This window comes from Amborella trichopoda, chromosome 4 (genome assembly GCF_054954075.1).
Source record: "Amborella trichopoda isolate Santa Cruz 75 chromosome 4, AtrichopodaSantaCruz75HAP2 v2.0, whole genome shotgun sequence".
Classification (NCBI taxonomy): domain Eukaryota; kingdom Viridiplantae; phylum Streptophyta; class Magnoliopsida; order Amborellales; family Amborellaceae; genus Amborella; species Amborella trichopoda.
In genome coordinates, this window is record NC_142339.1 from 35,171,450 (window position 1) to 35,192,295 (window position 20,846).

The window sequence follows — 20,846 nt, forward strand, 5'->3', positions numbered from 1 at the left end:
GCAAGCTAGGAGAACTTCGTGGTCTACTATGTACGATTGTAGGCCTGTGAGAGCGAGAACTATAAATCCTCAACAAACTTCCACACAGCATGTACATATGACAACTGAATTCTGAGAAGCAACTCTATAGGGACATATACATGTGCATGAAGAGAATCCCCCTTGCACTATACTGATATGTGCATCTGACTTGCCCTTGGAGGGAAACCTGTAAACCATATATTTATATCGCGGTTCCACTTTTTATTGACAGTTGTACATGACTATGGGTCATGGATCCTGGTGGTTGATTTGAGAAGAGAGTTGTGGATCATGGATCCTGGCATGAGCAGAGTGCCACGACACTGATTTATTTTTTACCTATTGGTACACTTCTAGAGGTATTTTTGTGTGCATTTTAAATTTTATAAGAACCTCAAAAAATATTGTTTTTCAACTATATTTATGATTACGTGATTTTTTAGAAAAATTTTAAAATTTTATTTTATGTGAACCACATAGGGTGGGAAGTGGGGCCCAGAAGGGCCACATGTCCCACACATAAAGAGGGATGCCCGAAATTGAATTTAAAATATTATTTTATTATTTGAGGCATCCCAATAATCTTAGGTGTCCTATTTGCATTAGGATTCCCACTTGGACTAAGACTCCTAGTTTGATTAGAATCATATTAAAATATTATTTGTTTAAAGAGTCTTAATTGTATTAGGAGTCCTACTTAGATTAGGCTTCTTACGTAGACTAGGACTCCTAGTTTGAGTAATAAAATACTACTTCTTTAAAGAATCCTAATTGTAATCAGGAGTCTTATTTAGATTAGAATTCCTACTTGGAAGAGGACTCCTACTTTGATCAGAATTCAAATTAAAATGGAAGTCTATCTTATCTAGAAGTGAATAGGGGTCACAAGATTCAGGGCATAAGGTTTCTAAAATTCCCAATTTTATTTATTTTGTTGCTCCTGATTACTAATTGTTTCCTAAGTCATAAAATCAGTGTTTTAAAAAGCGGACTGCCCAATGCCTGGCGCCCGCCCATGCAGTCCAGAAGGCTTGGGTGCATCGCCCATCCCTAGGCAGCTAAGCGCCCGGGAACCCACCTAGGCGCCTGCCTAAACCCGCCTAGGCGCCCGCCCGGGCGGTCGCCCAGGGCCTACGCCCAGCCTAGGGTCGGAAATGCGACTTCTTGAGGGTATTTTTGAGTCATTTTTTTAATACTAAAAGGGTAAAATTATGGGTTTTAGGTTCATTTGAAGCCTAAAACCCATTAGAGGCTATTTTAGAAAGAGAAAACCCCAAAAAAAAACAAAAAAATACCACTGGGCCGCCCAGGTTCCGGGCGCCAGCCTAGGCGTTGGGCGGCTTGGACCCCCCCAGACCGCCTAGGAGCTGCCTAGCGCTTTTTGAAACACTACATAAAATTCAAGTTGATTTTTAAATAAAGGTTTTTTTGGCGGCAAGATTTAACGATCATAGACTGCAATACGTTTATTTCTGCATTATATTGTGGCAACTGTAAATAGAAATTCCAGCTATTAATAAAGAAACAAAAGAAAATTTTTGAATTTATGCTCTGGAATTCTACACAATCGTACCTTTCATATAGATTAATGTACTATCAATGCATAAGAATAACCTGGATAACAGGAAAGGTTGCATATATAATCTGCATAACAATAACTTATTCACCAAGAAAACACTGCAGTAGCCATGAATTGCATGAACCTCACGAAAGGACCATCAACTGAATAGCTAACAATTTCATTTGTGAGAACACCAAAACCTGCACTTCTTTAAGAAAAGCTTCATTTCATCCCCATTGGATCATCAAGCACCCATTATAGGCACCATAATGCACAAAAACGACAATAATCATTTTTTTTTAATCTTTTACCTTCTATAGTTCAAGAAGTTGTGATTGACGTCCAAGTTCCCACTAAAATTTTATGAGAAATTTAGTGCAAAACATAGACAAAAGAAACACAACAACACAATATCTCCTAGTGACTGAAATACAGAAACGTACCACACCACAATCCTCAGAAACTTCAAGGTTTCGGAAACCACTCCGTGTGCAGTTTTCAAAATCAAATGAGGGAACTTTTGTACTGCGACGATTTCTTATATCATCAATATTCTGCAAAAGAGATCCCCAGAATTAACAATATAACCAGGAAAGGGCTTTTTAAACTTTAAAACAATAGCATTAACAGGAAATAGTAAGCTGTCAATTCAGAACACTTTATCACAACTAAAGAAAGAGCAAAGATTATTTTATACCCTGCCCCAAGGCTACCTTCAAAAGCAAGGCTAAATCTAGAGAGCTGAAGTCATCGTATTTCAAGTCCCTCATGTGTTCTGATTTATAGTAGCTTTCGAGAGAAATGACTTCACAACCAACAAAATTTGCCATTTTATGAGCCATACTGGTTTTTCCTGATCCACTTGGACCTCCTGCAATCAGAAAGAAATGTAAACAGTATAGCGATCAACCAAAAAGCATTTACAGATTTCTGTATGCAAACACACACACATTGAAATAACTAGAAGTTTTTATTTCACATTTACTCAGGACATTCATTCCATTCCAAAAAACGTACAATATAGAAGAATTTAGAGCAAAGTCCAGGGGAGAATATAGAACAAGGTGATATAATGTGCAAGTTGAAATACCAAACATACATTCTTTGCATGTGAATCACATTAATGAGATAGAATAGGCTGTGATATTATTTTATATATCCAAACAAAAGATAACAGCATACTACATTATAACAAAGATATGTGATATATGCATGTAAGTTATCACACGTATCAGTAGCGATGTGTTGCACAGAATAATCGTATTCATAACCAAGATTTTGAGAAATGTTAGGTCATATCCCTGCCCCCTAACCATGACCAAAACCATATCCATATTTTGGCATCTTAGATTCTTAGTTAGCTGCTTAGTGACTCACAGTCTTTGCGGATTAGATTTATTGACATTTGACATTATAGATTTTAGAATGATGTTGGTCATTCATTTGCTTTTCATGTTTATAAGTTTATATGAACACAATTTGATATTTACAATTTGCAGAAAAGTATTTCTTGTGGGACAATGAGCAAATATATCCTGTATATCAGGTACCTCAGAAAATGGAGTAGCCTAAAAGTGATCCAAAAGGTAAGGAAGCTAAAAAAGACATGAAGTATCAAATAGAAAGTTGATAACCATCAAAGCTCCCACGACGGCAATCACTTCTTTCTGGAAGCTTACTCATAGGTTTTCTCGAAAAAAAGGCCAAGAGCCCGAAGCGAGTCACTAGAAGCGAGCTGGAACAACAATCAATTAATTTCAAACTATAGTCGAACAAGAAGTCTCTATCCCAAATAACGACATTCAGTCTCATCAATTCGTATGCAAGAAAAGAAGACAATTGTCTGACCTTCATTGAATATATAAAAGAAAAAAAATGAATGGATAAACCTTTAGTTGCAAACAGACATAAAACAACACATGTAAACACCCATTCAAATTAAAAAGGAACATTACAAATTGATATCTGCTCAAATTTCGTTCAGATAAAACCAAGGTAAAATAAAAATATGTGATAATAACAAAAGAATATTTCGTACCAATTCCCACAATAATTGGAAGCCCCTTCGCCTCTAAAAGTGCCTGCATCAAGGAAAACAAAAGGTAAACATGAAAACCTGAGAAAAATCTCTGAAGCATAGATCTTCAAAACATTCTAGTAGCATTTGCCTTCTATGAATATAGCCATAATGAGACCTGGATAGCTTGAATAGCAAGATGTAGGCCTCTACCCAAGTCATATGAATCTGGCATTGGAGCTAATTGAATGGCATACCTTGAAGCAGAAGATTCTGCAACAGCTTTAAGAGAGGACCGTAAGTAAGATAAGTTGAGCATGAGAGAAAAGCAATTGACCTAAAATTTTACTTCATGTAAAACTCAATAGAAAAAATTTAAAACATTCATGTGATAAGTCACAACCTGTGCCATGTGCCTGCAACATACCTTGGGAGATGAAATGCCACCTCATGGGGGCTACTACAGGCTCCATTTCAGATTTTGTTGGAGACCGAGTCCAAGGCTCGACCAGTTCAGAAATCTTTTGAGTCTGAAATGAAGTCACACGAATTGGCTTAGGGACAATAATGCCCCTTTCACGAGGATCCCCTGCTGAAGATGTAGTGGACAATGGGGGAGGCGTACAAAGACGTGGCACACCTTCAAGTAATGAACCAGATAAGCACCTCATATATGCAGGATTGAGCAAGCATCATGTACAAGAACACCTAGAAAAGTATAATGACTGCAAACAAAATGCCCTGAGAAATACCTTTATGTTCTAGAATCATTTCCAGATATGACTTTGTAATCCATGGACCCTTCACACCCAATGTGGAAGCTTCAACTCCAATCACCTATATAGAAGCTTTTCAACCTTAATTGTTATCAGACAGGGAGAAAAGGCATAGAGAAATAGTTCAGAATCATGGAACAATGACATGTTACACTCTGCATGAAATAAATGAAGGGATACACCTATATCCAGTATCAAAGCAAATGATATAATGGATACATAACAAGGCACCCAAAAACTGTCCCTTTTTTTGGGGGAAAAAAGAATTTCTGTTATTGAATAATCAGATGTCCTAATCAGTGCAGGAAAAAATAACAAACATCACAATGCTTCCACAAACATCTAAAAGGCATGTACCTTCCTATCAGTTCCCTTCAACACCAAAAACTTCTCACCAAGAATGTCAATGCTCTCAAGCGATATGGAAACTTTGCCAGTATTTATTGTAGTGGATGCACGCTTGAAACTGACCACAACAGTATAACCCAGAGCAAGCAATCCACCTAGAGTCATCCGTCCAACCTATAACAGGAAAGTTCAATCAAGAAAAGAATGTAGAAGAAAAGCAGAGAGCGCTTAGAAAGTAAAGGCATGTCAAATTAAAAATGATACATAAATGAACAAATAGAGAAGTAAAAAGTATTTAAGATAAACACAAGCAATAGAGTGGATATCAGTTTCCATAAGTTCAGATGAATGAGTCAGGGTCAGAAAATCATGGATAGAAGGCCGGCGGATATACAAAATGTATAGCAGCAAATTTTCTAGAAGAAGATCACATCTAAAAAAAAAGTAATGAGGTGACCATGACACAAGAACCAACCCTATTGATCTCCCGACATATCATATCTAACCAGGAGGATTTGTTGAGTGGACAGATAATTCCCCATGAAAATTTTGGGGACAACAAAAAATTGGCATAAACCAATCTAGGATGATCGTATCTGTATGAAAAATCAATATATGAATGCAGAAATTTACAATGAAACCATAATTTCCACAGATGCTTTAATAATGACGCTTGGTCAAGAGTTGCAGCATTCCAAATGATGCAATTCTTCTAGTTATAAAGAAATATAGTTGTATGTAACTAGACCAACATATCTTATGTGAATATGTGAAAAAGAACATCACTCTAGGTTCTAAGAACAGATAATTTTGACTTCAAAGAAGATATGTCCCTAATATAGACACACATATTGTGTACTCTAGTAGAAAACTTCCCAGTATATGATGTGTGTCGGTTATCTTTCCATCAAAAAAGCCCCAGAAATTTAACATCTATTGCAACTCATCACAGAAGTTGGTTCACTAACTTCAAAAGACCCTCAAGCAATACAGAAAAATGACCTCAAACTTAACTGGACAACCATACCAAACTAATGCACCGCACTCATCTATGTACTAGTTTAACAAACATAAATATTTCACGAGCAATTAAAAGATTCGACACACCTCAAACTCAGCTTTTGGCCGGATAATGTAGCTCTTATCAACAATCCTCTGATCCCCTAGTGACAGAAAATATCTGATACCAGACTGCCTAACCTTTATCCAATCATTGATCTTCGCTGCCTCATGTGCAGATGGTGGTCTAAGGTACATTTCAATGAAACTGATGAAAAAGTAATGTCAGTCTTCAGAGAAAAAAATTAGGCAAATACAATGAGTAGAAAGAGCAATCGAAAAAAAATAAAAATAACAGAGATTTTACACTAGTCACCAAGGCACTTACTTCTCATTGTGCGATTCCATTGTATGAAAAGGTAAAGCTGCAAGTGCATTTGGAGACTGTACTTAAGAAAGCAATGTAAGTCAATTACAGATAGAAGCTCAGAGCATAAATATAGAAAAAAGTGCATATGGATATCAAATGAAAAGAGAAGGCAATAAAAAAATCGAAAGACCAAACTTTCCAAAAGAATCCTTGATGAAAAAGCTTTGAGCCAAAAAAATAAAAATTATCTATTCATCAAAATGAATATAAAGCATAGAGTGAACAATTTACAAAGAAAATCCCATAGACATAAGGAACAAAGCTACCGGAAAATTAAGGGTCCTCAGGGACTCATGATGCTTTTAAAATTATTAAATGAAAGAATTTATATAGTACAGTCACAATGGTATGTGGCGATCACATAAAACTCCGCATGCACAGATCCACTTCGCCTACCCAACTCTAATTCTATGTGCAATATCTTATTTAATCTCTCTATTCTCCTAGATCATTACCCCTAGATATTGGAAACAAGCCCTTTTAAGTATTTCTTGATCATTAATCTTGACTATTTCCTCATTTCTACTCCTATTATTACTAAACTTGCATTCCATAGATTTTGTCTTAGTCCAGCTAATTTTAAAGCCTTTAGATTTTAAAACATCCCTCCAAAAGTAAAACTTTGTGTTTACACCGCCTCTAGTCTCATTGATCAAAACTATGTCATCTGCGAAAAACACACACTACAATACCTTATCTTGTAGGTGTCTGGTTAACTCATCCATAACCAAAATAAAGATAAACAAGCTCAGCGCTAACCCCTGATGTAGGCTAATTGTCACTAAAGACTCGTATGTCTCCACTAGTTGTTCGCACACTCGTTAGCGCTCCCTCGTACATATCTCGCTATGTCGATATAGCCCTTGGGGACCCTTTCTTTTCCAATCCAACCCATATTAAATCTCAAGGTACACTATTGCATGCTCTCTCAGAATCAATAGAGACCGTGTAGAGGTCTTTTCCCTTCACCTTAAACTTCTCAACCGGTTGCCTAAGTAGGAAAACGGTTTCGATAGTTGACCTCCTTGACATAAAACCGATCTGATTTTCTGATATACTTGTTTCACGCCTTAGTCGTTGCTCAACCACTTTCTCCCACAGCTTCATAGTGTGGCTCATAAGTATGACCCCTCAATAGTTCGTATAATTCTGTATGTCTTTTTATTCTTGTAAATAGGTATTATATTACTTTTTCTCCATTCGTTTGGCTTTTTCTCTGTTCTCTACACCTTGTTGAACAACTTGGTAAGCCAGCATATGTCAATCTCCACATGCATTTCTAAACCTCTATCGAGATACCATTTGGTCCTAAAGCCTTTCCAATCTTCATCTTTCTCGAAGCTTCTTCACTTTAGATATATTAATACTGCAAATGTATCTATGACCTCCGCCCTCATTTATGTCAAAGGTTCCTCCTAACATTGTGTTCCCATAGTGTTTGTTATTTAACAATTTTTGCGAATAATTTCTGCACCATGTATGGAAAGCAAAAATGTAACCACAAAACACATTCTATAAGCTCTTTGTGGACTGATATGGTGCAGAAAGAGATTGCGAGAAAATAGTAGGTGCATGGTTAATAAAATAGGCCAATTTCGAGGCAAAATTAAAAAGCAAGGAATGGGATGGTGGGTGCATGATTTAGGCTTTGAAAATTTGATAAAAAGAAGATGAAGTGAAAATACGTTGAAAATACCTTGCTGTAATTGAAGGTTACAGAAAAAAAATTGAGCATGGATGATGTGATTTGCAGTTGAAGATGAAGCCCATAAATTTGGAGATGATGTAGCTTGAAGGGGGCTAAACTATCATGGAATTATTGACGATTGTGGGATCATATATGGCAAGAAGAAATAGTACAAAGATGTTACAGGCATGCCTCTCATAGGTCACTCTTTCTCTCTCTAGTTGAACATAATTTGGTTATGGGTGACTAGCATTATCAAGAGCGAGAGGGAAGCCTCCTATTTATATAGGCTTTGGTAAGTGTTACATTTCAAGAGGATCATTTAGAGCAATAGATAGAAAAATCCTACGGGCTGAGATAGGCTTGATCCTATCCTTCCAAACCCAAGTTGGCTATCACAATCAAAGATCTTGATTTAATCACCATTATCCCTTAGCCAAATTCAAATCCAATTTCCCTCCACTTTTCAAAATCTTTCACCAATTGAAATTAAGCACAACTTAAATTTTGATCAGATTCCAATTTATTCACCGACGACAAATTTGCCACCATAAAAACTTAATTGTGTGAGAGAATATGTGTAGAGAGGGCCATACCCCTTACGCTAGATCAAATTATTCCCACTCTAAGATGATAATTTAAAACATAGGTATTTCTCTCAAATGCACATGGAAAATCCATGAAATCAAGGATAGCTTGATATGTGTAATTCACACATGACCACAAGCTTTAGAATTTAGATTATAATAAAGAATATTAAACCCTATAGAAGATAACCCCTATGTGCGACTCCTTTAATTAAGGATATCGAAAATATGTATCGTAATTTAACAAGCAAACAACAAAATAGTAGGATGCTCACCCACATGGAGCACACTGCTCCATGGGCAATTTTGTAAGAGATGATTAATTTGACTCTAAATCAAATTTTGATTGAATTAAATTCAATTGGTGGGAACTTTTTAATTTGAGAAATGGGGGCAAATTGGATTTGAATCAACCAAGAGATGATAGTGATTAAATCTAGACCATTGATTGTGATTACGGGTGCCAACGGTCCGGGCCGAGCCTCTGGTTTTCGGGCCTTTACTAGGTTCAGGCTGGCTTCGGGCCACAATGTTCTCGGGCTGGGCCGAAGAGACCCATAATTGGCCCGAAAGCCCGAAGTCAACCCTCTTGGGCAAGAGAGAGAGACGGGCGGTGTTTGGAAAAAACATTTCTAAAATAATAGTAAACATCTCTTGATTCCTCCTTGATTTCAACAGGTATTCCTCTATGTTGCATCCAACTTTCCCAGTACCTTTCATTTTCCAAGTTCTCCTATTATTGCTAATCTAAATAATTTGGGCCTGGTTTTCCTGTTATTTGTTTTCTGGTGGATTACTAAGTTGCAACTCAATCAATAAGATATTGGATGAAAGAGATTTAATAGATGGGTTTTTGGTGCCTCTTGGTCATTGAATCTGAGGATTGTTAGGGTTTCATCTCAAGCTCCATCTTCACATTTTTATCTAGCTAGAGAGAGAGATAGAGAGGAATGGGCAATTTTGGGGGAGGAGGAGAGAGATGGGCGGTTTTTGGGGAGAGAGAGATGGGCGATTTTTGGGGGAGGGAGAGAGATGGGCAGTTTTTGGGGGGAGAGATGGGAAGTTTTTGGGGAGAGAGATGGGTGGTTTTGGGGGAGGAGAGAGATAGGCGGTTTTTGGGGAGGAGAGAGAGGCAATTTTTGGGGAGGAGAGAGATAGGCAGTTTTTTGGGGAGAGAGATGGGCAGTTTTGAGGGAGGAGAGAGATGGGCGGTTTTGGGGGAGGAGAGAGAGATGGGCGGTTTTGGGGGAGGAGAGAGAGATGGACGGTTTTGGGGGAAGGAAATAGAGATACGGGCGGTTTTTTGGTGAAAGAAAGAGAGAGATGGGAGGTTTTTGGGGGGGAGGAGAGATGGGCAGTTTTTTGGGGAAGGGGAGAGAGAGAGAGAGAGAGAGAGAGATAAGAGGGAATGATGGAAAGGGAGACAATTTTGGTAAGTTGTTTAGCTGGAGATTTAAAGTAGAAATTTTCCTTTCATTTTCATAGTTTTCTTTTTGTAGGATTTTAGCATGGAGGGTCAAAATATGCAGAGATTTTTTGAGTTTATACTTTATAGAGATTAGTTACCTATATCATATATTCCTTTACATCACTCTCGTTGTACATTAATTCTTCCTGAGGAATGAAATTTTCAGTTAACAATAAAAAAAATAAAAATACAGATTTTTTGAGTGTATAAGAGAGAGAATTTTCGTTTTATTAGGGTTTGAAAAAAATACTTTAGTATAATTTTTTTTTTTTTTTTGAGAGAAGGTTAACATTGTATTACTGAGGAGAGATGTTTACATTGATATGAGAGTCTAATGTCGCCCACTTGGGGTGACTCCGTAAAAAACGCATTAGCCTGTCATGTACAAAAAGGGGCTTATAGAAACCGCCCGATTACATAGCTTTCAAAAAATAAAGCAGGGTTGGAAGGTGCCCAAATACAAAGTGTTTATGCTATGTGCCTGTGGTCCTGAGTAAAAAAAGGAGTCGGACCCGGCTTGATCTTAAGTACGTAATTTTGCTACTGTATCACAACCATGCCCCAATACAAAGACAAAACATATTACAATGAGAAGCTCTTGCCAACAAAGTATGTTCGAAGAAAAAAAAACGTTTACATAGGTAATTTTGCTAACTAGGAATAATAGAATTCCATGTTTGACATTTATATCAAAAATATCTTTCGAGAAGGATTTTAGCAGTTGATAAGTTCAATGAATTCTTAGTCCCCATTCAAGTGGAAATAAAATATAAATTTTGGAAACGTTCAGTTTTCGATAAGTTCATTAGAATTAGCATTGGGTAGAAGACTATCAGATACAACATTGTTTAACTATGTTAAACCTTTAATTAGCCATTGTTATTTAGATTAAATAGAATGTAAAAGGCATTTATTGAGTGGCATGACAGATCATGGATAGTGGACAAAATACACACCTGCGCACATGCAGACAAGAGTGCACTCGCACCCACAGATATACAAAGCATAGTCGTGCATGAACAAGGCAATTCAATAAACTCAATGCGTCAAAGTAGTATTGAGCAAGTGTAATCTACAAAATATGTACTTGATTGTCACAATTTGGTGGAATACAACTTTGCAAAAGTATAGACGCTTTCCACTAGAAAATGCACATATTGTTCGACCATAGTGTTATCCATGAAAAACATATTGTTCGACCATAGTGTTATCCATGAAAAACATACCTCACATCGGCATTTCAGCTTATAGTATGGTTCCCTAAAAGAAGAGACAAAGCTGTTGTTTATTCTGATCTGCGACATTATGCACAGATTACAACCATGTGAATGAAATCTATGGAAAATATTTAGGATAGAAATAGGAAAGAACATAGGAATTTGAAAAGAAACACAGAGGACAACAAATACTAAAAGTAAAAGAAACACACACCTGTGCATGATGAAGGTCTGGCTCAATATGCTTTCGAAACAATGGAAAGATACTGTCAATGACATCATCCAATGAACAAGAATCTCCAATATCATACCGAACTTTCGAGAGGAGAGAAAAATGAACACCTCCAACCTAAATTATCCAATTTCCCTTTAAAAAGTAATGAAGAATTCATAGGAATGTCAAAAAGCGAAGAACATAATAATGAAGGCGCTTAAAGTTATACCACTGCCACTCGTATATCCAACAAGGACCGCAATTTAGCATGCAGAGCATATGTACCATCAACTATGACCTGATTAATTAACAAAAAAAATAAATAAAAAAACACATATTACCTTCAAGCCTACAAGATTATTGTCCTTTGAGCAAATGAATACCAAACCAAATTCTTACCACCCCAGGTAAGGAACTTTTAATTTTCTTTAAACCAATGCGCTTTTTCTCTTGAAAATCAAACACAGGCATTAATATATCACTGCCCTTCATCAAATCCTGTTTATATTTTAGTATAGGTTAGTTGAGAAGCCCACAAATCAAAATAGAGAACTAAAGTATGTAAGATAGTTGCATTTTCACATATCAGAAAGCATGCACAACCTCAAGATTTTGGATCAAAGTGTCAAAATCAATGGACTCGAAGTCATTCTTATCGTCAACACCATCGCGATAGTTATCCATCGGCATGACCACACAACCAAATACAGATGCTACCTTCTCTGCCAGGCTTCACAAACCATCAAATACACAAGGTCATAAGTCACAACATAACCAATTTGAGCAAAGAAAGCTAAACTCCACACTAGGCCATGTATGCGTGATGTTTACTTCCTGTGTTTACTTTTTGTTTTGATACATGCAAGATGATATATTAGATACCTTGTTTTACCAGAACCACTGGGACCACCAATGCCAACTGTCACAAGACTCTCTTTCTTTCCTCGGAGCTCTTGGATGGCTTTTACTAGTAGATGACATCCATAGTCAAATGACTGAGACCACAACAAACAGTAATCAGAATTAAATGTCAAAAGATGGTATGCAAGTTGTCACCATAAATGTGATGAGGATTCATTATTAGAAGAAAACATATAAGAAAAGTCAGAACCCAAGCCAAAGAGAGGATATAAACAGGATTAAACACAAACAAGTCAAGCATTGCCATCATTATGACCTAGCAATCTGATAAGGGCAAAGTTTCTACATGCAGTCTATCATCTTTTCCACCCTGCATCCTAAGAATCCAGGTCAAAAGAATAGGTTCATCTTGACTAATCATCATAAGGCAAGATGCCTGGAAGAGCTCATTGTCCTTTGCAAAAGACTGTGAATTCAGGTGTTATGTTTTCCAATAGTACACAACTAAAACTTTTAATGCCATCAAAAAGGCATGTGGAAGAGCAGTGGAAATGGATACAGTTGGTAGAAGGTCAACAACTGCTTTGCAATCTAATAATAGTTATTGTTCTGAAAGGTTAAAAAGGTTTCAAAAAGGCGGCAAAGAGGATAGCCAGTTTACATCAACTATGTTGGGAAGAGGATGTTTAGAGCGGCAGATGCAAAATGGTTAGCAAGGACCGCAAACACAAATGCTCAAGAAAAGGGAGTGAAGATTGTAAATGAAGAGAGGATGGTGAGGAGGAGGTAGTAGTGTAAGTTGGCTAATTAGTTGCTTATCCCGGAAGAGCCCCATGTAGTACCAAGGTTGGAGCATGCATTACTCGGTGCAAAACTATGAAATGAAATAGTTATTTGTTGCCAAGTGTTACAATCCAAAATTTGAATGGCAAGATTCCATGTTTATGAATATATGAAAAGAAAAAAGATTCCATTTTCTGAAATTTTAAGAGGATTGATCAAGTCATGGAGGAGATTATTCATGAGTAACATGGAGGTGCTCATGCAATGTCACACCCGTAGAGACCCTTATAAAGGAGCAGATACCTTGCAACATTTAAGGAATGCCAATTATCATAAAAAGTGACAGCAAAATTAGAACACAAAGCGAAATTTATGAATCCAAAACACATATTTAGAGTGAAAAATCCCATTGAAGAACATCCTCATGTAATCACACTGAAATAAATAAATAAATAAAATAAAAATAGACTCATATTACATGCCTACTTGATTGCACACAAAAACATCAATGAAATGAATCATTTTTTTTGTATAATGCACCTGCAAAATTTTGCAATGCTGTTCTTCCTTGAAATTCACCCATCCTCAAACTCAGTTTGCCCAAATACAGTTGGTACAAGCTTTGATGGGATAAATAGAAAAAATCACAAGACTAACAAAACACTAACATAGAATCTCCACCTAATTCTTCCAAATGATGCAAAATAGAAAAAAGCACCAAATGTTGCAATGAGAAAGACATGGTAACCTAGAGTCACACTCTCACAAGAAAAATGGTACCCCTAGAGTTGCACATTCTAACCAGAAAAAATTAAAAGGAAAGATCCGAATAAAGGGAGCAACGCAAACTCGAACATTATACATTCGCATACAGCAACAACCAATCAACGATTCCAAAACAATGTATTGCACATGCATCGACCAAAACCATGTGTGCATTCTGATGCAGGGAGAAAATAAAACCAGAAAAACAACAATAAAGACATAGTACACAAGAATAGACAACACGGTAATAAGTTTTTTTTTTTTTAGAAATAACACAGTAATAAATTAACTCAGATGGATCAGTAATCCGATGACGCAATTGAAGTGCAAGCAATTTGGCGAATCATGAACCCTAGAGAAAGAAAAATGATGAGAGAGAAAGGAAAAAGGGAAGGTTTTATTCTTACAACATGGAGAGGAAGGGATTGGAGGAGAGAGGAGTGGTGCTGATTAAAGTAGTCTTCCTGAACCACGCGCAGCAGTTGCTCGTCGTCCATGGAAGCTCTCTCTCTCTCTCAATCCACTTTGCCGCCCAAATTAGCCACAAAGCAAAACGAGGTGATCTTTCTCTTGGGTCATCCTCTCTCACTGGCGCCCATGTATGTATTGCTCCCAAATGGAAACCGAGTTTCTTTCTCTCAAGGATACCATTAAAGATGGTCTCTGTTTCTTTTTCTTTATTTGGGCGGTTTCTCTAGCTTTTGGCGAATGCTTATGTTCGCACGAGAAATAACGAAGATTGCCCACTTCTCCTGAAGAAAATAGACAAAAGGTATCATACTCCTTCGGCGGTGCACTGCCCATTTACTCTATCAGGTAAAAGGGTTTGAAAACTCGCCGGATCAAGCGGGACTCGCCCGGTTCAATTCGAGAATCATCTGCTACCGAGCCGATTCTACGAATAAACCGAAAATTACCCGTGTCTAGAAAGAGCCGGGCGATTCACAATAGTGAATTGTGAGTCAAACCGAGTCACACCCAAGAACACGGGCTGCACAGTGTTGTTTATGGGATTTCATTTTTTTTTATCATTTTGTTATTGTTTTTCACCTTTTTCAGCCTTTTAAACGAATCTTACAGGCTTTAATTCAAATTTCTCATCCATTTTAGTCAATAAAAGGAATTAAAAAGCACCGTTTTTTATCAAAAAATTTGGATCGAAGAGTGAGTTTTAGGGTTTCCACCATTTCACTGATTTCAAGCGAAAGAAGGCATCATTTTTTGTAAAATTTCAGGATGATTGATCATAAAAGTATTGTTCAGAAGTTTTTATTCATAATTTGTGATTATTTTAGAGGAATACCTATCAATTTTGAATTTGAAGGCACGGGTGCACGAAGAACAAGTAAGAACTGTGTTTTTTTTTTTTTCCGCCATGCGATAAAATTCAGTCAATATTTTACAAATCATGTATTAACTTTATAGGCTTTTGATTTGTTATAGTGTTGTTTATCATCACATGTATTCAATTTGATTATATTTATTCAATTTGAGTAGGATTTTTGAGAAAAAAAGGCTTATGTATGTGAAAAAAATATGGACTGAGTTTTTTTTTTTTTTTCCGCCATTCTCTCAATATCAGTAAATATTTTGTAAATAATGTGTTGAATTTATAGGGTTTTGATTCGTTATAGTGTTGTTTATCATCACATGTATTCAATTTTATCTGATTTATTCAATTTGAGCTTGATTTTTTAGATTGAATGACTGATGTCGGTGAAGAACTGCGTTTTTTTTTTTTTTCCTCAATTCAAACGATTTTATTTAATATTTTGATAATAATGTATTAATATTATAGGGCTTTGATTCCTTATAGTGTTGTTTATCAAAACATGTATTCAATTTGATGTAATTTTTTCGAATTGAGGCGTATTTTTTAGTTGGAATGACTAATGTTAGGTGGGTCTGTGAAGAACTGCTTTTTTTATTATTATTATTCATGATCAATTTTTTTGAAAAATTGTGACTTTTCCAAAAATTGTGACCAGTTTTTTATTATCATGAGGAATTAAACAATATTTTTAATTTTTATTGTCAAATTTCTAGTTCAAAAAATTGCATGTTGATAGATTATTTATTCAACAAAATACATGGTATTATATTTTTAATACAAAAATGTATTTTTAAATTTGTTGTTAATACATAAATATACATTAACAAATACATGTTGTTAAACCGTATTATATTTTTAATGCAGTTTTGCATTAAAAATATATTTTTAATTTTTTAAATTTTGAATGCAAAAAATACATGTTGTTAATTGTATTATCATGAGGAATTAAAGTGAATATTATTGTAAAAAAATCGTGGCATGTATGATAATTATATTATCTTGTAATTTTCAATTTTATTATTAAATTTTTAATGCAAAAAATCTATGTTATTGATAATTGAGTTGTAGCCATGTTTGGAGCTTGCATTTTTTATTATATTATCTTGCATATTTGTAATTGAGATGTACGACTATTTGTGATCATTTCAATCGAGTTGGGATTGTGCCGACTATATCATTGTAAATTTTATTTGTGCCATTGTGAATGACTATATCATTGTAAATGTTTTTTGTGTCAAATATACGTGTAGTGGCATTATGGATGACTATGTTAATGTAATTTTTTTCTTGATTCTAAGTGTGACTTATATAGACTTTTTTTTATCTATAATGTTGTATAAATATTTTCTTTTTCTCAGTAGGAACTAATTCATATTTATCGAAATGAAGATTTGTGACAAGTCCATATGTATTGGCATTGTGAATTACTATACCATTGTAAATATATTTTTTATTGATACTATATCAATGTAAATTTATTGTTCTATATGTAGTGGCTGATATAGGCTATTTTTATCTATAATATTGCACAAATAAATTATTTTTCCTAGTGGGAATTAAAATATTTTTATCAATAGAAGTATTTTGCATTAACAAAAAATATAACTTCATGAACTACCCCTACATATTATCACTACACATGGTGATTATTTTTTCATGTTGAACTGTCAGGTTAGTTTTTAACCTTTTACACATTAAAGTTGAACTATGGCAAGATCTGCGGAAGACCCTGCATGGCAACATGGTGTCAAACTTGATGCCAACAAAAAAGACAAAATTATTTGTAATTACTTCCAAAGAGTGATAAGTAGTGGGGTACATAGGTTCAAACAACACTTGGTAGTGGTTAAAGGAGATGTTTTTACGTGCAATAGTGTCCCTAATAATGTAAGAAAGCAGATGACGACATTTCTCAAGGCTACCAAAGGTAAAAAAATTGTAAAGTACATGATAGATAAAGAGATAGCTAGTTTATATATGCCATCAAGCGAGAATGATCTAGAAGAGCAATATAACAATGAGTTGAAGATGGCCACAAGAATGAGTTTATATGAAACATACCAGAGGGAACGCGGGTTTAGAATCCTGGTGGTTATGACATGGGCATGCATGGTGGGCCTAGCTCTAACATGCATGGCGGGCCCAGCTCGAGCATGTATGGCAGGCCCAGCTCAAATATGTATGGAGTGGTTGGTGGCAATATGTATCAAAGGAAATCAGATGTTGAAGAAATTGTTTCTAGCTTATCTAGGAGTGCTAGTATTGCAGGTCATGGTAGTATAGACCCATTTCTCTCAAGGCCTAAGTCAGAATAGATGACCCTCAAAGGCATGGTAAAGGGTACAAAAAACATGTTGGGCAGATATATAGGAAAATGGTTCTACGATAAAGGGATCCCCTTTGATGCAACAAATAGCCCATATTTTCCACCTACGGTCAACGCAATCCAGAAGGCCGAGCTCGAGGTAAAACCCCCGACGACATATGAGCTCAGTGGGCCAATATTGGATGAAAAGGTGGAGGAAGTTAGAAAGTGGATTGAAGATATAAACAGAGTTGGCCAAGAACAGGCATTACTCTCATGAGTAATGGTTGGTTGAATAAAGTTAGCTAAAAGGAGTTTGTAAACTTCTTGGCCTATTCCTTAAAAAGGTACAGCTTTTTTGTCTAGCAAAAACGTATCAGGGAGAAGAAAGATGCAAACTTCTACGTACGACTATATGATCAGATAGTGGAGGAGGTGGGAGATAAGCATGTCGTCCAGTTTATTACAGACAATGCGCGTGCATGTGTTTCTGCTAGCAGCAAGTTGATGGATAAGAGGAAGCATTTAATAGAGACCCCGTGTGCTGCACACAGCATCGATCTTATGTTAAAGGAGATCGATGAGATCAAAATTGTGAAGGAGACTTTACAGGAGAAGTTGGTGTCAAGATTTATATATAACCATTTTAAAATTTTATTTATGTTCAGAAAACAGTCTAAGAAAAAAGAGATAATCAGGCATGTCATAACCCGCTTTACGATAGATTACTTGGCTGTGGACTCCATTCGAGAATCTGAAGGTACAATAAAGAGATTATTTACCAGTGAAGAGTGGTTAAATGACCGCCTCTCGAAGTCTAGTACCGGGCTAAAAGTGGACGGCATAGTCTCGAATAGGAGGTTCTGGTCTCGATGTTCCAATATCGTAGAGGACACTGCCCCTTTAGTCACGATGTTAAGAATGGTGGATGCTGATAAGAAAGCTACCATGAGCATCCTTTATGAAGGTATCGAGAGGGCCAAATCAACTATTGGGAAGAAGTGTAGTTTGCTAATAAAGTGATCGAGATTATAGAAAGAAGATGGAACACCAAATTTGGACGTTCAATTCATTATGCAGGTAAATATATATTTATATCATTAGAATGTTTCATTCTAAATTATTTTTTTATGAAATTTTAAATGACATTTCTCTATCTATATATTTTCTAGGTTACTACTTCAACCCAAAATTTTTCTATTTGACACCTAAACATCCCCACAAGATTATGGAAGGGGTCAGATACATTATTGCCAGGTTGGAGAGAAGCCATCGAAACCAGGTAGCAGCAATACAAGAGGTATTATTTAATATTTGGGTAAGAACTTGATTGAGTTGTTATATTTGTGAGGAATAATACACTAAAACGAAATATTTTGTTTTAGCTTGCTATGTATAGGGATGCTATAGGATCTTTCAGAATTATACTTACCAAGAATTCTTGAACTAAGATGGATCTAGGTTATCCCCTAACTAATATTTTGTTCATTCATATATTTAGTCTTATGAATTGTTCTTGCCGTTACAATGCTTTTTGCATTTTAATCCAGCTGAATAGTGGGAGATATATGGTAGTGATGCACCTTACCTAAAGAGGATAGCAATCAAAGTGCTCTCTCAGACATGTTCTGCTACTGGCTGTGAGCGAAATTGGAGTACGTTCTAATAGTTGTACACTACTAGGAGGAATCGACTCGCTTCGGGGAAGCTTCATAAACTAGTATACGTTCATTACAATTTAAACCTTCGAGAGCGACAAATAAAAATGAAGCTTGAAGACTATAGGTTGATAGACGTGGACACAATATTTGTCACAGACACAGCAAAACAATGGCTAGTAGAAAAAGAGGAGCCAGTGTTGCACAAGAGAGCGTTCCTTGAGGCTATCGGTGAGGAAGATCTTGAAGAAGCTGATGAGTAGCATGGCAGAGGAAGCAACCCGAAGGAAAGTGGGAAGGGGGTCTAAGGGAAAATGAGAGAGATGCTAATTCTGAGGCCACCCAATCCCAGCCAAATTATTCACATATCGAGTCCCAACAACAAGAGGGTAGGGATGAGCACGATAGTGTAGGTGAGCATGAAGGATGGATAAGCTTCGGGGATTTTGGATTATGACCACAACAAAACACTAATACTCAGGGATTTGGGTATAGTCAAGTGCCTACTAATTTGGATGATTCGTTTTTAGATCTAATCAATGAATTATCACGTGAATTCAATCAATGACACCAGCGTGACCAAGATGAAGAATGACGTCGTCTGTCATTTTATTTTTAGATCGTATGTTACAAATTGTATGCTTTATTGTACTTCATGTATGATGATATACTTAATGCATGATAATTCTATGTTTATCCTTTTGTGTGATGTAAATTAACTGGTAAATAGTAGTTCATGTAGGGAAAGAACATATCAATATTCACATATTCATGCAAAGAAATGGAAATTCTTAATGAAGTACCCTCATTTCTTATTGAATTCCTAAAAAACAACATTTATAATGAATTTTAATAAATTTTAATAAATTTTTCAGATTTTTTTTAAGGTTTAATCTGACCGATTCAGCCGATTCCCGATCCGGAATGCCGATCCGCCGATCCGGATGGGTTTTTTAGATGCCCGATCCGAGTCACCGATCAGCTTTTTAAACCACTAGGTAAAACACTTAAGCACGTTTGATTCGAGTAAAATTATTTTTTAGAAAATAGTTTTTGCATATAAAAGTTCTCTCATGTGGTTGAGTGTGATAATATTTTCATATCAATTGCTTTTAGAGTATCTCTTTGCACTAATTGGCAACTAATTGATATAAAAATATTCCCACACGTAACCACATGGGATAATTTTTTCATATGATAATGCTTTTCAGAAAATAATTTCATGTGAACCAAACACATTAGCGTTTGTTTGGCTGAAAGATATCTTATGAAAAGTTAAATGTTTTTAAATCTTCTGAAAAATTGAATGTTTTGCTCTTGAAAATTTAAATAAGTTTTGGGTACTGTGTTTGATAACCTGCTAGAATGTTAAGAAAGTTTTGGGTTTTTAGATTGATTACTTGCTGAAATGTTGAAGAAGTTCTGGGTAGCTGTGTTTGATTCACCTTAGAACTTTTGAACTGGAGACCTGTCAACCTAATTCGAACCTTTTTTTTTTTTTTCCTAAGTAATATGGGAAATATTTATGAAAAAATTTATGACATTCCTAATATCACAAACCCCGCCCCCTGACCCCTGCCGTACTTGCCAGAGGGCAACAAGGTGTGGCCAATCAGAGAAGACCTGACATTCATTGAGCGACCAGTTCAGATATTTGATAGAAGGGTACATGTATTTTGTAACAAGGAAATCCCTCTGGTCCGTGTTTTGTTGCAGTACCATTCATAGGAAGAGTCAACTTGGGAACGGGAAGATGAGATCCGGGATAAGTATCCCCATTTGTTTGATTAGCAGACGTATGATTTTGAGGACAATA

At 36.0% G+C, this 20,846-nt stretch overlaps 1 protein-coding gene across 50 annotated transcripts in view; it reads right to left on the reverse strand.

The window, feature by feature from the left end:
* The window catches only part of LOC18428685 (P-loop containing nucleoside triphosphate hydrolases superfamily protein), a 39,094-nt gene extending 24,628 nt beyond the window's left edge, over nt 1-14,466 (reverse strand). For 11 of the 50 annotated variants that reach the window (XR_016054377.1, XR_016054384.1, XR_016054383.1 and 8 more), the window contains exons 1-16: nt 14,142-14,466; nt 12,208-12,320; nt 11,929-12,055; nt 11,725-11,823; nt 11,555-11,623; nt 11,326-11,460; nt 11,121-11,189; nt 6,111-6,166; nt 5,831-5,990; nt 4,733-4,897; nt 4,352-4,436; nt 4,027-4,239; nt 3,778-3,881; nt 3,621-3,663; nt 2,296-2,453; nt 2,026-2,136 (exon numbers count right to left, since the gene is read on the reverse strand). Coding sequence is in view for 8 of the 50 variants with exons in the window: in XM_020663893.2 (XP_020519552.1) it covers nt 2,026-2,136; nt 2,296-2,453; nt 3,621-3,663; nt 3,778-3,881; nt 4,027-4,239; nt 4,352-4,436; nt 4,733-4,897; nt 5,831-5,990; nt 6,111-6,166; nt 11,121-11,189; nt 11,326-11,460; nt 11,555-11,623; nt 11,725-11,823; nt 11,929-12,055; nt 12,208-12,320; nt 14,142-14,231 (1,797 nt within the window). In the remaining 42 variants the exon portion in view is untranslated. Of the gene's footprint in view, nt 1-2,025; nt 2,137-2,279; nt 2,454-3,620; nt 3,664-3,777; nt 3,882-4,026; nt 4,240-4,351; nt 4,457-4,732; nt 4,898-5,830; nt 5,991-6,110; nt 6,167-11,120; nt 11,190-11,325; nt 11,461-11,554; nt 11,624-11,724; nt 11,824-11,928; nt 12,056-12,207; nt 12,321-14,141 lie in introns of those variants that run through there. The other 39 variants (XR_016054379.1, XR_016054378.1, XR_016054385.1 and 36 more) reach the window with 12 other exon arrangements.
* Between the last annotated feature and the right edge of the window lie 6,380 nt (nt 14,467-20,846).